The 13,527-nt window shown below is 38.5% G+C and overlaps 2 protein-coding genes across 5 annotated transcripts; both read right to left on the bottom strand.

The window, feature by feature from the left end:
* Nucleotides 1-5,050: 5,050 nt before the first annotated feature.
* LOC104800300 (probable protein phosphatase 2C 76) lies at nucleotides 5,051-8,821 on the bottom strand. Of its 3 annotated transcripts, none has more exons than XM_010523098.2 (9): nucleotides 8,641-8,821; nucleotides 7,790-8,100; nucleotides 7,415-7,542; nucleotides 6,806-6,904; nucleotides 6,553-6,711; nucleotides 6,238-6,324; nucleotides 5,863-5,954; nucleotides 5,657-5,731; nucleotides 5,051-5,563 (listed from the first exon to the last, which is right to left on the bottom strand). In XM_010523098.2, exons 2-9 carry the CDS (start codon nucleotides 8,047-8,049, stop codon nucleotides 5,354-5,356), a joined length of 1,110 nt encoding a protein of 369 aa, XP_010521400.1. In that variant the 5' UTR covers nucleotides 8,050-8,100; nucleotides 8,641-8,821; the 3' UTR covers nucleotides 5,051-5,353. The 3 variants fall into 3 exon arrangements, with proteins under 3 accessions (XP_010521400.1, XP_010521398.1, XP_010521399.1); XM_010523097.2 differs by having other exon boundaries at nucleotides 5,062-5,563; nucleotides 8,483-8,821; XM_010523096.2 differs by having other exon boundaries at nucleotides 7,790-8,821.
* Nucleotides 8,822-9,093: 272 nt separating this feature from the next.
* LOC104800298 (spermine synthase) lies at nucleotides 9,094-12,501 on the bottom strand. Of its 2 annotated transcripts, none has more exons than XM_010523095.1 (11): nucleotides 12,325-12,501; nucleotides 11,351-11,578; nucleotides 11,205-11,249; nucleotides 10,950-11,026; nucleotides 10,722-10,844; nucleotides 10,406-10,510; nucleotides 10,253-10,325; nucleotides 10,080-10,151; nucleotides 9,719-9,911; nucleotides 9,482-9,611; nucleotides 9,094-9,384 (listed from the first exon to the last, which is right to left on the bottom strand). In XM_010523095.1, the coding sequence occupies exons 2-11, from the start codon at nucleotides 11,538-11,540 to the stop codon at nucleotides 9,313-9,315; spliced, it is 1,080 nt and encodes a 359-aa protein (XP_010521397.1). In that variant the 5' UTR covers nucleotides 11,541-11,578; nucleotides 12,325-12,501; the 3' UTR covers nucleotides 9,094-9,312. The 2 variants fall into 2 exon arrangements, with proteins under 2 accessions (XP_010521397.1, XP_010521396.1); XM_010523094.2 differs by lacking the exon at nucleotides 12,325-12,501 and adding an exon at nucleotides 12,212-12,320.
* Nucleotides 12,502-13,527: the final 1,026 nt, after the last annotated feature.

The following is a 13,527-nucleotide window of genomic DNA, read 5'->3' as shown; positions in this document are numbered from 1 at the left end:
GAAGTCTGCTTCCGACCGTGCCCCAGGAACTCACACTGCGGGGAGAAGATCGTTTGCTAAAGTTGCTCTCAATATTGTAAGTATTTTGTGAAAATTGATTTATTTGTTTTTAAATTTTACTAATATTTTTGTATAACTTGTTTAGGCCGAGAAAGAAGGCGTTCAACCGTCTGCTCTGCGTGTCTTACAAGACCTTCAAAACAATATGTACAAGACACGCATCGTCGATCGGATGGGACGTACGTAGATCATCGTGCCCAAGAAATTGAAGAGGCCATTCAATCGAAGATTACCGATCGAATGACGATGGACGAGAGAAGCGGTTCAACGCAATTGACTCCGCAGAAAATCAACAGCTTGTATCTCGAGGTAATTTTTGTATTTAAAATAATATAATAGGTTAGAGTTTAAATATTATTTACATATTGTTTTGAAGGTCGTTCCTCCCGATGCGAAAGGTCGGATTTACGGGATTGGTGCGTTGGCGAGTCAGCTCGGGGGTGGTGACGCATCTTCGTCGTCTGTGGTACGTCATGTATCTCTGATGCGTGAAGTCGAGGAGCTGAAGAGAAAACACGAGGAGACTTATGCGGAACTTGTAGCTGCTCGGGAGAAGATTGCTCAGTTTGATGCAGCTCAGGCGAAGATCGCTCGGTTAGAGGAGATGATGCAACGTTTTATGCCTCCGACCGATTCCGCCGGTTTGTCTGCTCCGAGTCCCGCCGTCAATCCCGATCCATCGGTTCAACAAGACGAGCAACATCCCCAAAATCTCGATGATTTTCCGGACAATTTATTTCGTTAGATTTCAATTTTGTAATATATAAAACAATTTCGGTTTTTTTTTCAATTCGTAATATATAAAACAATTTTCAAATGTATAATTATTTTTTAAAACGATTTTTTTATTTTTTTTCGAAAAAAATTTCTTATGCGACGGAATAATCCGTCGCATACGGAATAATCCTACGGAAATCTTCCGTCGCTTTCCGTAGCTGCGACGGAACTATCCGTCGTTATAAGCCGTCGCTAATTTGCGACTATTATCTGACCAATCCTCCCATCCCTCTTTGCGACTATTATGCGATGGACGATCCGTCGCATTATCCGACGGAATTACGACGGAGATTCCGTCGGTCAGAGCGACGACTGAACGACGGAATTTCCGTCGCGTTTACCATGGAAAAACGACGGAGTTTTCGTCGGTCATATCGACTAGATTGCGACGGTTAGTCCGTCGCTTTTCCCGGCGGAATATTCCGTCGCTAAAAACGACTGACTTACGACGGCTGTTTCCGTCGCAAATTTGCGACGGATGCACGACCGGGATGTGTTTGCGACAACCATTAACGGACGGAAATTATTCCGTCGATGTCCGTCGCAAACTAAAAATACCGACGGAATTTCCTGTTTCGTGCGACGGATATTTCCGTCGGAAATATGAGTGTTTTTTGTAGTGTTTTTTGTGGCAGGGGTTGTAGACAGGTTTCAGTTGTTTTTGGTACAGGTTTCCGATGTGTTGGATATCACCGGTTGTAGACATGTTTCTTTCGAAAACAATATGTAAAACTTCAATGTGTTTTTAGACAACACTATAATTTCAGTTCTCTCAGCTATTGATCTACTTTTTCAGTGTATTGATGTTTATATTGAATCTAGACGTGGAACACTTGAAACATCTTAAACATTGAAACAAAAGTACCACATTGATATAACACATGATTTTGTCCAAACTTACAACAAAAGTTCTACACTGCCAACAACACACACATTATTCTGCATATTACACAACTAATACTTTCTGCATATTACATATTCATTTACGCAATAAGACATAATAATACAGAACCGACATAAAACCATAAACATGACAAAACCTTTCTGCATATTAGCATTAAATGCTTCAGTCTCTCCTCTGGTCTTCTGCATCTCACCAAGAACCTCTTTCCTAAACACCAACAGCTCCTCATTTCTACTCAACTTCAGAATTTTCTCGTTTTGTGCTTCTATATCCATCACAATTTTCTTTAACATCTCACCAAGAATTTCGACTTCTTCAATCACAGCCACATCAGTCCATTTAAACATATGTCTAGATTTCCACTAAAACACATTTCGCGAGAATTCAGAAACAAAACATTTAAATCAACAACGTAACATAAATTTTCCAATTTTACCTCATGATAAGCACAACGGTAAAACTCTCTTCCTGGGTTGCTCTTAGATTTTGATGTCAATTTTACAATATAATCTCCACAAACACACTGTTTCGGGATACCAACATACTGATTTGGTTTCCTCTTGGCCGAAACTGACCTTCCATTCGAAACTGAAGCACTCCTAGAACCATCAGACATAAAAACCATCTGAAACCAAGACCAAAAAGCATCGAACCCAAGAAGAGAAAAGCATCGCCACCGAAATATAACTAAGAACAGAACAAACAAACAAATTCTCACCAACCTTGCTCGACCAACGGTAATAACACCGAACGACACCGAATTTGACGAAACCCAAGAACATAACGCAGAATCAGGCCAAATTAAGGTTGGAGGAGCGAAGTCGAGCTTGAAAGCGAAGTCGAGCTTGAAAAATGAAAATGAAATGAAGACTCTGATTTTAGGGTTTGCGAAAGGGGAAATGATTAAAGGGGTTAAAAGGTTCAAACAGGTTTATTAAATTTACATAACCAGATTTTTTAAAATTCAAAAACCGGTTTAAAAATTGGACTAAAATATGCTGATGTGGCAAAACAACATTTAAAAATGCTTATGTGGACAAGATGATCTCAGATTTTCGATCCTAGGAGGATATCCGATGGCCTGAATTTTGGGTCAAACTGGTTAAGAGGTTATTACAACAACAATTTGCAAGTTCAAGGTTTTAATCAGTTACATATATCAAGTTCAGGGTTTAAATGACAGTTCTTCAAGTTGGGGGTTTATTTATATACTTTTTTGTAAGTTCGAGGTTTTTTTAGGGGTTTTATCCTTTTTAAAACGTTCATTCATCTGAATGATTTCACTTCAACTGCTCACTCACCGAATATTAAAGTGTTTATATATAAATTCGAATATCATTTTGCCGGATTTAAAATTGAATTCTCTCTAAGATGTGAATCATCGGGATTTAAAATTAGAAAAACTCAAAATATCTTATATTCAACCCATTTCTAGCACTAACGTGAGAATAATTAAAAGATATTAATACGTTTTGCATTTATATTAAAACAAATATCAAGAGTGTTCATGGGTTGTCGCACTCTAATTAAAAATGAATATATTATTATAATGGAACAAGACAGCCTCTTCGCACTGAAGCTATAAGCATATGATATTAAAAAGATCATAATGATCTTCTTGTCGTCTGGGTCAGCTAAGATCTCACTAGAGAGAACAAGAACAAGAATCCAAACCCAAAAAAAAAAAAAAAAAAATTAATCAAGAACTGATCTTGTTGTGTGCCTGTAATGATAATATGATAAATCTTTGTGCTTTTTATCATATATTGATCTTCTTCTCTCTTCTCCTACGGATTCTCGACAACCCATTGGAGCATTATCTGCTTCCTGTCCAGTGAGAACATAATCTGGGACTTGGTGAGAGAATCTAAACATCTCTCCCTTTGGAGTCTTTCCCACATCACCTGGCTCTGCGCTTCTGCCGAAAACTGCCCTGAACCCAGCCACCTTGACCACAGAGCACCACTGTCACGCTCTGCTCATCATCGCTGTAGCCATCAAGCACTTCCACCGGGTCATACTCGTGTGTAACTTCATCAGGAGTGTTGCTGTCCCATGCGTCGCCCTTTCTCGGGAAAATCTGAATGACCCCTCTTGCTCCTTTCGCGAACTCAGACTTTGTGGGAGAAGGAATTCAACGTGTCGGTGTCCTGAAATCCCCACGTGTGTTTTGTAAAACATGACCCTATCGAGTCAATTCACTGTTGCTCCTCGAGTTAAGCCAGCTGATTTTCATCTTAAACGGCTCGAAAGAAACCACCTTTTGGATGCGTGCGTAAAACCAAGGCATCCCGTCGTCGTCGTCGTCATAAGCAGCCAAAACCTGATCTTCATTAAAACACTTTTGGGATGTGTTTGATTCATCTCTCACTACCCTTGAAACATGGGAAATACCCTCGATTAGGGCTGGGCGTTTCGGTTCGGTTCTTCAGAACCGGACCGAACCGAACCGAACCGTTAAAACAGTATTTTTTCCGATCCGAAACCTCTGTTATTTCCCGAACGGTACCATTTATAGAGAACCGAATTTTTCCAGAATCGAACCGAACCGAACCGAATTTTAAAAATCCCAAAAAACCGAATATTTTTAAAGGAAATCTATCATTTTTTTAAATAAAATCCGGAACCGAACCGAACCGATACCGAAATCAAACCGAACCGAATACAATAAAAATCCAATTGGTACCTATTTTTGTAAAACCGAAATAACCGAACCGATTAATTTCGTCCCGAACCCGAATCGTTTTCCGAAACGCCCACCCCTACTCTAGATGATATCAGATGACCCATTATTCTTTTCGTGTTTATAGAAAAATATATTTAATTTTTATATTTTATAAAATAATAATATTTCTATTTAGTCTATTAATGATAATATAAATAATTTCTTTAATATATTTAAATTTAATATTTTATATTTTTTATAATATAAATAAAAAATATTATATTTATTTCCCACTCGCAAACCAACTAGTTTATATCGAAAAGTTGACAAACAAAACTAATCCAATTGTTTTTAACACATTTAAAAATAAATCTGGCGAATTGAGTTCAAACGAGACGAGTTGACTCGTTTGAGACCCATGCTCTTACAGAAACCGTGCTTACTTGCGTAGTTCACGAAAAGAATACGAGCTTTTCTCATGAGTCGGGTACCAAAAAATAGGACAGTAACCACCAGAAATTTCAATTATGCGCATTAAAAGAAAATCTCCATTAAATTAAAAAAAAAAAAGACATTTATCTCACAAGAGCCTACCAAATTATCCGCGTAAGAGACAGAGAAAGAAATACGTGCAAACGGAGAGAGAGATAAAACATTGTAATATAATCACTAATCAAATATATATATATATATATAAGCAGCATCATGAACCCCTCTGTGAGATGGAGAAACAAAGGAAAAAACAGGCAGAGACAGAGAAGACAGACACCAAAGCAGTGTTTAGAGAGCAATGAATAAACAAATTGGAGAAGACAGATGATTTAGGGAGCGCTTTCAAACTCTCTTTCGCGTCTAAAACATTTTTCTCTTTCCCAAAAATTCTCACATTTACTCACCAGTTATGGGTTTGTGCATCTCCCACACGCTCTCTTTTCCCTTCACTTTACTCACTGGGTTTCTCCGATTTTCGTTTCGGGTTTGGGTTTCACTTCCGGTTCGGGTTCGGGTTCTGGTGATTCGGTTTTATCATTATTATGACCAAATCTCACCACAATGCATGTGATGTTATCCGCACTGCCACGGGTGAAGGCTGTTTCCGTTAGCTTACGGGCAGCTGCCTCGGGCTCTTCCTCGTTTTCAGCAAGCGAAACCGCATCCTGAACCCATCGACCAAAAAAAAGGAGAGTAAAGACCCGTGGTGCAACGGATGTTTTCAAGTTAATCGCTTAAGAGTAGTTTCAGTTAAGTACCTCATTTGGAACCACATCCCATAACCCGTCACTAGCAAGCACGAGGAGCTCAAATTCATGGTCTATCTCTAGATCCTGCAAAAAATAGCAGAACGAGTGTGTGACACAGACAACTCCACCCGAGAATTCGAGAAAGGAAAAAAAAACAGAGGACGAAACAGATTGTAAGGCCTTTGTAACAGAGGCCGCGTTTAGTAAACAGGCACCTGAATCTCAGGTTCAGCAACGACGAATTGCTTCAGCATACGGTTACCAAAGGCACGGGACATGGCCAATACACCACCCACCCTCCATGTTCCTGAAAATGGATATCCATCCACACAAGATATTTTAACCCTAGTGATTGATTTATTTTCTTTTAAAGTTTTTCTCATTCAAAGTTCTTCGGATGCAGAATACGTGGATAATTCGATAAAGAGGAGACATCTTATTGAGATTTGCCCGAGAACACATGAAGCCTCATCATAAGTAAACAAATTAAGGGAAACTTGGGATCTGACACTTTCCAGTCAGGGAAACTTTCTTGTGACCTGTCTGAACAGTGAACATGATGATATGCAAATTCTAATAATTTCATATACCTGCCCACATGATAACACCTCCTGCACTTTCAATTCTCTTCCGCTCATCGCTTCTGTTTGGCTTGTGATCATCAGACAGAGGGATAGCTGCAGAATAAAAAACTTTTTCAAGAAAATAGGTAGGTGGTATAAAAAGGAAAATTCTAGCTACAAGTGTTTATGACTAGCCAACAATCACCCATTTGTGATTTAACTAAAAGATTGAGCATCAGGAATTAGTACTAGAAGCCGGTTTCTCTCAATCTTTGGCTAAAGCTTCTCAATTTACGTTGTATGGCATTGTAACCTCTCGTAGAACAAGTCAACAACAACTACCTTGCCCAGCTTTTGAAATGATTGTTCGTGAGTCTCCGACATTTGCAACATACAAATGGTTACCCACCAACACTGCAGTAGATGCTGTGGAACCATCATCTCTGTACGTATCCTTTTCTGATTCGAGGAATGCTGCATCGGTTTGTTTGTATGTTTCAGCTGCAACGCTTGGCCGAGTTAGAAGTTAAATCCACAAAGTATACTTCTTGAAAACAATGATAAATTATACAACCAAAAGGAATAGAGCACGCACTTATTGCCAGCTTGGTATCTGTCATGAATTGTGGATGCTTCATAAGATTCTCAAAGAGGTGTTCCTTCAGATACTCCGCAGCACGTGAACCTCCATGACCTGTTATGATGACAGAAGCATAAGAAACAGCAAGCAAGAGAACTAAGAGCAAATGGTGTCCTGCTTTTGTGATTCCAAGTTATAATCCTAAACTCAGGCAGTTTATTGAGAAGCAAAACAGATATCTAGGCATCCTAAAATGTTGAGCCAGCACAATTTAGGCTCTGAACTGCACATTTTCAATCGCTAAACAAACAGTCCATGCTGGCAAAACCAAAAGTTTCAGTCAGCAAGTACAGATACAGAATCTCGCAATTGATCAGGTTACTTGACAGTGTAAGAGATTAGAGGTCCTTTTTGAAGAACTGCAAACCAAGATAGACTGTATTTTAGTTCAGCCATCTATATTTTGAATTAAGTTCACCAACAATATGCCAAGTTGAAAAGTAAACTACAAGGTAAAACGAAAACCTTCTACAGCCTAGTAGTACATTTTTTAAAACAAAGTGAATATTGATCCTTTCTGTCCGTCTTTCCGAACAGAAATGAAGGCAGATCATAGAATCTAACCATCAAAAATTCCAAACATGCAAACTGTTTGGCCTTCAATTTTGGCAGCTTTGACATCATAGAAGTCTTCCATTGTAGACCTTTTCCCTCTGAAACTTGAGTACCCACAGCTTAACTTTCCATCTTCACTGTCATCACATGAAATTTTTTGAAGATAAGCATGGCTACTTGAACTAACTGTACTAAACTAAGACTAAGATCCCAAAACGTAAGCTAGAAAGGAAAGAAACATTCATCACATTTGTTCTGAGATGATGACAACAACAAAATATACGTCACAAAGTTTCCATAGTTATATATATGCATATTCACCCTAGGAATTGTTATACTCGTCGCAACAACACGATCCATATCTAACACGTATGATACACTCACCATTTCCATCCGCCACTGATGTATCCACCATCATCAACTTTCTCAGGCAACATATCAACAATGGATACCCGTTTCTCAACTGTAGATGAATCAACCATCATCTTTGTGCTGGTTTTATACCCGAAATTCTGCTTACTGCTTAAGCCAAAACCGAAGCTCAAGGTCTTCTTAATGTTGCTAAACTGTTCTCTTCCTTGAGCCAAAACTCGTATCTGACCAGCCTGAACAATGACACTCCTTATGAAGATGCTGCTTACCATTTAAGAGGGATGGGTCTCCCTTCAAACAAGTTTCTCCATGAAATGTTGGAACTGCATCAATAAGAAGAATTGGTCTGCCATTAGTGAACTACTTGTATCAGAAATCTCAAAATACATCGTCCGTACAAAGATTTGATTGGACTGGAGGGAGATTAGATATTTCACGAGTACAGAACACGATTCGAAAATCACATGCCAGTCTTCTACATACAAGGTCCAGATATTACACGACAACAACTCAAACAAGAACAAGTTTGACATAACAAAACCCTACCCATGCGGACGAATAAAAAGATTTATGCTGATATTAACCACAAATTGTTGAACAAAACGTATCCAGTGTGCTCACGATAAAATCAAAACTAACGAAACAGAGACACTAAATTATGTCTAAAGCTAAAATCCATCCGAACAAAATGATCGGACTCCTTACTTCGCAGGCAATCCGATTCATCGATACGAAAAACGAGACGGATCAAAGTAGCAGGAAAGTAAGAAAAAAGTATCTCGAGCCGATTTGAAAAAAGGGGAAAAATCAAAATCGAAATGAAGGATCTATCGCCGGAATCCTAGTATTGCAGAGGCTCTGACAGAGAATCGAATCGGATGAGGAGTAGGATGAGGATCAGGATCAGACAGATGGAGATCCGGCGATTCAATATACGGATCCGAATCTGAGACTCTGAAGAGATGTCTTTCTCCCCAAAAGCTGAGAGAATCCAGAGAGAGAGGGAGAGGGTAGTGAGAGAAAGAAAGGATGAGAGAGAGAGAAGCAAACGTGGCGCTCCTCATGCATCCACTTTTATCGTACATGATGGCTTTTTTTGAGGATTCCTCCAAATTCATTTGTTTTAAAACTTTAAAACAAAAAGTTTTCAAATCGTATAATATGACAATTTTTATAATTATATTTAATTATATTTCTCGTATAGTTTCTTTCATTCTACAGTTTTTTTTATTTTTATTTTAATCTGGCGAGACCATCAATTAGACAAATCACTTGGTTTGGTACATGCGAAAGCGGAACGAAGTAAACATACAACGAGAAACGAAACATCACGAGTTCTTCCGACCAAACTTAACGAGTGAAACACAAGAGGTACAAAAAAGGTTCTCTGTCTGAACACGGTCCGGTAATTCGGTTCGGTTATACAAAAACCGAATCAAATAACACATAACCGAATTCGATATAAAATAAACCGAATAGGTAAGTCGGTAATGTATTATCAAATGACCAATCAAACCTAAATAGATATGAGGCCCTCAGGACGACGACTGAAGAGAGACGACCTCTCGACGCAGAAAGGAAGGCAAGGCGAAAGCCGCAGTGTGCATCTGTTCAAACAAACAAGACAAGTTTATCTTTCGTTTCATAAGAGATTTGTCTATGATTAGTTGAGATTCTGTTTTTTTTTAATGTAAAAAAAAATACCTCTGAGTTATAGAACTTGAGTTCCCTTTTATGGTTCATGGCTCCTTCTAGTTTCTCTATGGGGTTGATAGGGTTCTTGAAATCAACGGAGGGTCCTTTTGTAGAGCACAATATGAATCCTATCACACCACTGCAACAAAAAAGAACGTTGAATCCTTGCTTTCGTTTAACGGAATCTGGTCCCGGGAGATGATAAATATGACTAGAAGAAAACTCGGGTTTTGAATAAGTCATCACCTTGGATATGTAGGAACGCTTGTCCATGCGTACTGGACGCTCTCGAAAGTATCACGGCAAACCGAGAACATATCTTCGATAAGATGGGTATGGAGCCACATGCTTTCCGCCATGTTGCAGAGAACACCGCCCGGCTTCAACGCTCTAGCAATCATTTCAAAGAACGGCTTCTCCACCAGTTCTTGAGCAGGGCCTATGTCAAGCAGTGGTGAAAAATGTCAGAATCATAAGAACCAAGGTAGGAGTTTAGATGTTTCAGATAAACATTACATCAGTTGCTGCAGGATCAAGTAAAGATCAGATCATTTCGACTGTTAGTGTGGATACCCGAGCGGATAAAAAGATAGCAGAATGTACATACCCACGGGATCTGAAGAATCAACGATGATAGCATCGTACTTCCCTTCAGGAGCTTTACGAAGGAACTCAACAGCTGTAATAAAGAAATTGGAGATTAACTATGTGTATTTATCATTTTTTCAAGGTTCAGACAAGGTTAAGATCTGAAATAAGTAAAAGTGGATCCTTGATTACCATCACCAATATGAAGCTGAACACGAGAATCCTCAAATCCGACAGCTAATTCAGGGAAGTACTTCTTAGACACCTACAAGGCCAAAAGAATATCGCCTGGAAATTTGCACAAATGGAAATGGAAAATTGAAGGGGCACAGGTCAATCACTTACGTCTATAACCATCTTATCTATCTCACAAATGTCAATAACCTCAACAGAGCTATGGCGAGAAATTTCCCTGAGAACACCACCATCCCCTCCACCAACGACCAAAACCTGCAAAACATTTGGTTTCGATGAAATCCATCGTGAAAAGCAAGAAAAACCGATATCTAAAATGATCAACATTGAAGAAATGATCCACCTCACACAATCAATTAGCAAAGATAACTACAAAACTACGAGCAAATTTGTGTCGTGGCAGATATGTGGGCAGGACAGGATCATTGTAAATTAAAACTATAGTATACTTGATAGAGAAATTTACACTTTTAGGGGATGGAATGGAGCAAAGAGGAAGGTGAGCAATCATCTCTTGATAAGCACATTCATCTTTCTCAGTCAGCTGTACAATGCCATCCAGGACCAGCACCTTCCCGTAGGCGGTTGACTGAACAAAAAAGAGAAAAGAAATGGTTATCACAAAGAAGCTGACACAACAGAGATAAGGAGATGGAGAGCAAGCAGATGGAAGAAAGCCACAATCTGATAAGACCTCAAAGACGAGGACTTCCTGGAACTCCGACTTGTCTTTGAACAGAACTTTCTCAACTTTTAGCGAGTGCGCTTCTCCTGAAATCATCGTTTGAAAGAACACATGAACTGAATGAACAGGCAGATAAACCGAACATAGAAGGCTATTTAACATCGAAACTCGATATATAAACCAACAAGACAACCTTACAAAAGAAAGACCAATCTTAAGATAACAAGACACAACGAGATCAAGCATATGAACATCTAATCTAACCCGGCCACATAGGGTTATTGAAGTAGACCGCTTTGCCTGCTTTACCTGCACCAAATAAGATTGAAAAACAAGAGTCAGAAACCAAATACTCCGAGGAAAGACAGAGAAACCGGGTATTTGAAAAGAATGGAGTAATCTAGTACGACCGGGGCGAGGATGAGGTTGGGAGAACCACCCCGAAACAACGGTTGAATGGCACTTGGCATCTTGCTCGGGTAAGCACGCTTTGGCTTTCAGGCAACAAGAAGGCAGAGCCTTCTCCAAACCGTTCCCATTACTCGCCTTCCCAACCATAATCTTCGGGCATTCCAAACCTTTTACGACGCCTCCCTCCATAGATGATCCTTTTCTTATCCAGCTCCAGCCTCTATACACTGCAGAATCAAAGCATCAGACCCAGAAACTTCAACTCACATAAACCACACTACACTATCTGAACAATGAAAGAGCACCAAATTTCAACACCAAACTTATCCAGAAACTTGTGGAGGATTTGCAAAACCTACAGGAAAATGCACAAAGGCTTCAAATTTACTATCTACGAACTCTCTTCTCATTAGTTAAAGAATCTGCACAAATTGGAAAATATCCTCCTCGACACATTGCAGCCAATGGAAAGAATACGCAATATTCAAAAATCAAAGGAAATAAATATATATTTCTTGGCATTGCACTTCCCAACTAGCCATTTTATTAGGGAAAACCCCCAAAAATCCCTCTCGAAGAATGATTACTTTCCGTAAAACGCCATGACAGATTACCAGAAAAAGTAAATAACGGGCAATGATTGTCGATGGTCCAACAGAAATGTTGGAGACAAGTAATAATTTCATACTTATTAAACCGACACCAGAAACCATTTCTTTGTACTCCGAAAATTTCTCTGGAAACAAACAGAAAACTCAAAAGATAAACAGGGTAGATAGGGTTTTCAAGTGCGATTGCCAGAGAGCACTATACACGAATCGCACCATCGAATATACAGAGAAATCAAACCGAAAACAAACCTCGAGAAATCGCATTCCACATCGAGAAAGCCTCGAAATCGACGGGAAAACGAAAAGCGGAAGACGAAAAACAAGGGAATAAAGAGAGAGCAACAAAGCGAGAGAGTTCTCACCTGGTTGTTAATGGCGGAAAGAGATGTATCGGAAAAGATAAACCGTGATATGAAACAGAAGAACAGTGAGCGCGAAAGATGAAACAGTTGAAACAATAGGAGGTTGAAGAAGATCTCTCTCTCTCTCTCTCTTTGCGGCTTTTCGAATATGTGCTGTCTTGTAAAATTCTGAGGCTTTTCTTCAATGGTCTATTTGTTTTCCCAGAAAATTCCCCACGGCCTTTTTTTTTTATTTTTAATCTGTAAATTTAAATTTATTCAATAAATTTTTTAATAAATATTCTAATTATTTAATTTCTATACAAATATTAAAAATTTAAAATTCTATATAAATATCTAGATTTAAAAAAATATTAAACAAAATTAAAATTCATTAACGATATAGATTTTTTTAAAAAATATTTTAATTTTATATTTATTTAAAAAAAATTCAAAAATTCAAGTATTTATAAAAAAATTTAAAAAATTAAATTATTTATATAAAAATTTTATAATTTAAATATTTATACGAAATTTTATAAAAATTTAAATATTTATATACAATTTTCTTTATTTATGGACTTTAACTTATATATGCATCTCTTTCTTGTGGCCCTGCTCTCCAAGACTTTTTCTTTGGTTTGGCATAACCTCTTTATCTTTAATTAAAGGGAAAAATTTTCATATTGTTATGAAAAACGAAGAAATATAGAAGATCCGAGAATCAGATCGTTAACTAGAAACCGAAATCGATCGTTTGAGAGACCCAGGAACAAGATTTCAATAATTTTCTTTTCTTGGAATTATGTACAAATGAAGGAGGGAAATGAGCTATTTATAGAAAATCCGAAGTTACTGTTCACGTATACGTATTTATGAACAGTAACCGTATGGCGGCTAAACAGTAACCGTATGGCGGCGTGAACAGTACCCGGCTGCGTGAACAGTGTCCGGCTGCGTGAACAGTATCCGGCTGCGTGAACAGTACCGTAGCTTCACTATTCATTTATAACACTCCCCCTTGGAGCTACGGTTAATCAAAATGTATTTGCGTGTCTTATACTGCCTCGTTAAAAACCTTATCAGTAAAACCCCTTGGGATAAAACCTGATAAGGGAAAAAGAGTGCAGTTCCACGCTCCCCCTGTATATCGGATCAAAGGTCTCGTAGATGACGCATTCCAATGTTATGTACATGTTTCTTGAACATTGTTGTCGGTAGAGC

Source organism: Tarenaya hassleriana, unplaced genomic scaffold (genome assembly GCF_000463585.1).
Source record: "Tarenaya hassleriana unplaced genomic scaffold, ASM46358v1 Cleome66, whole genome shotgun sequence".
Taxonomy (NCBI): Eukaryota; Viridiplantae; Streptophyta; class Magnoliopsida; order Brassicales; family Cleomaceae; genus Tarenaya; species Tarenaya hassleriana.
This window is presented reverse-complemented; position numbering and strand designations above follow the sequence as displayed.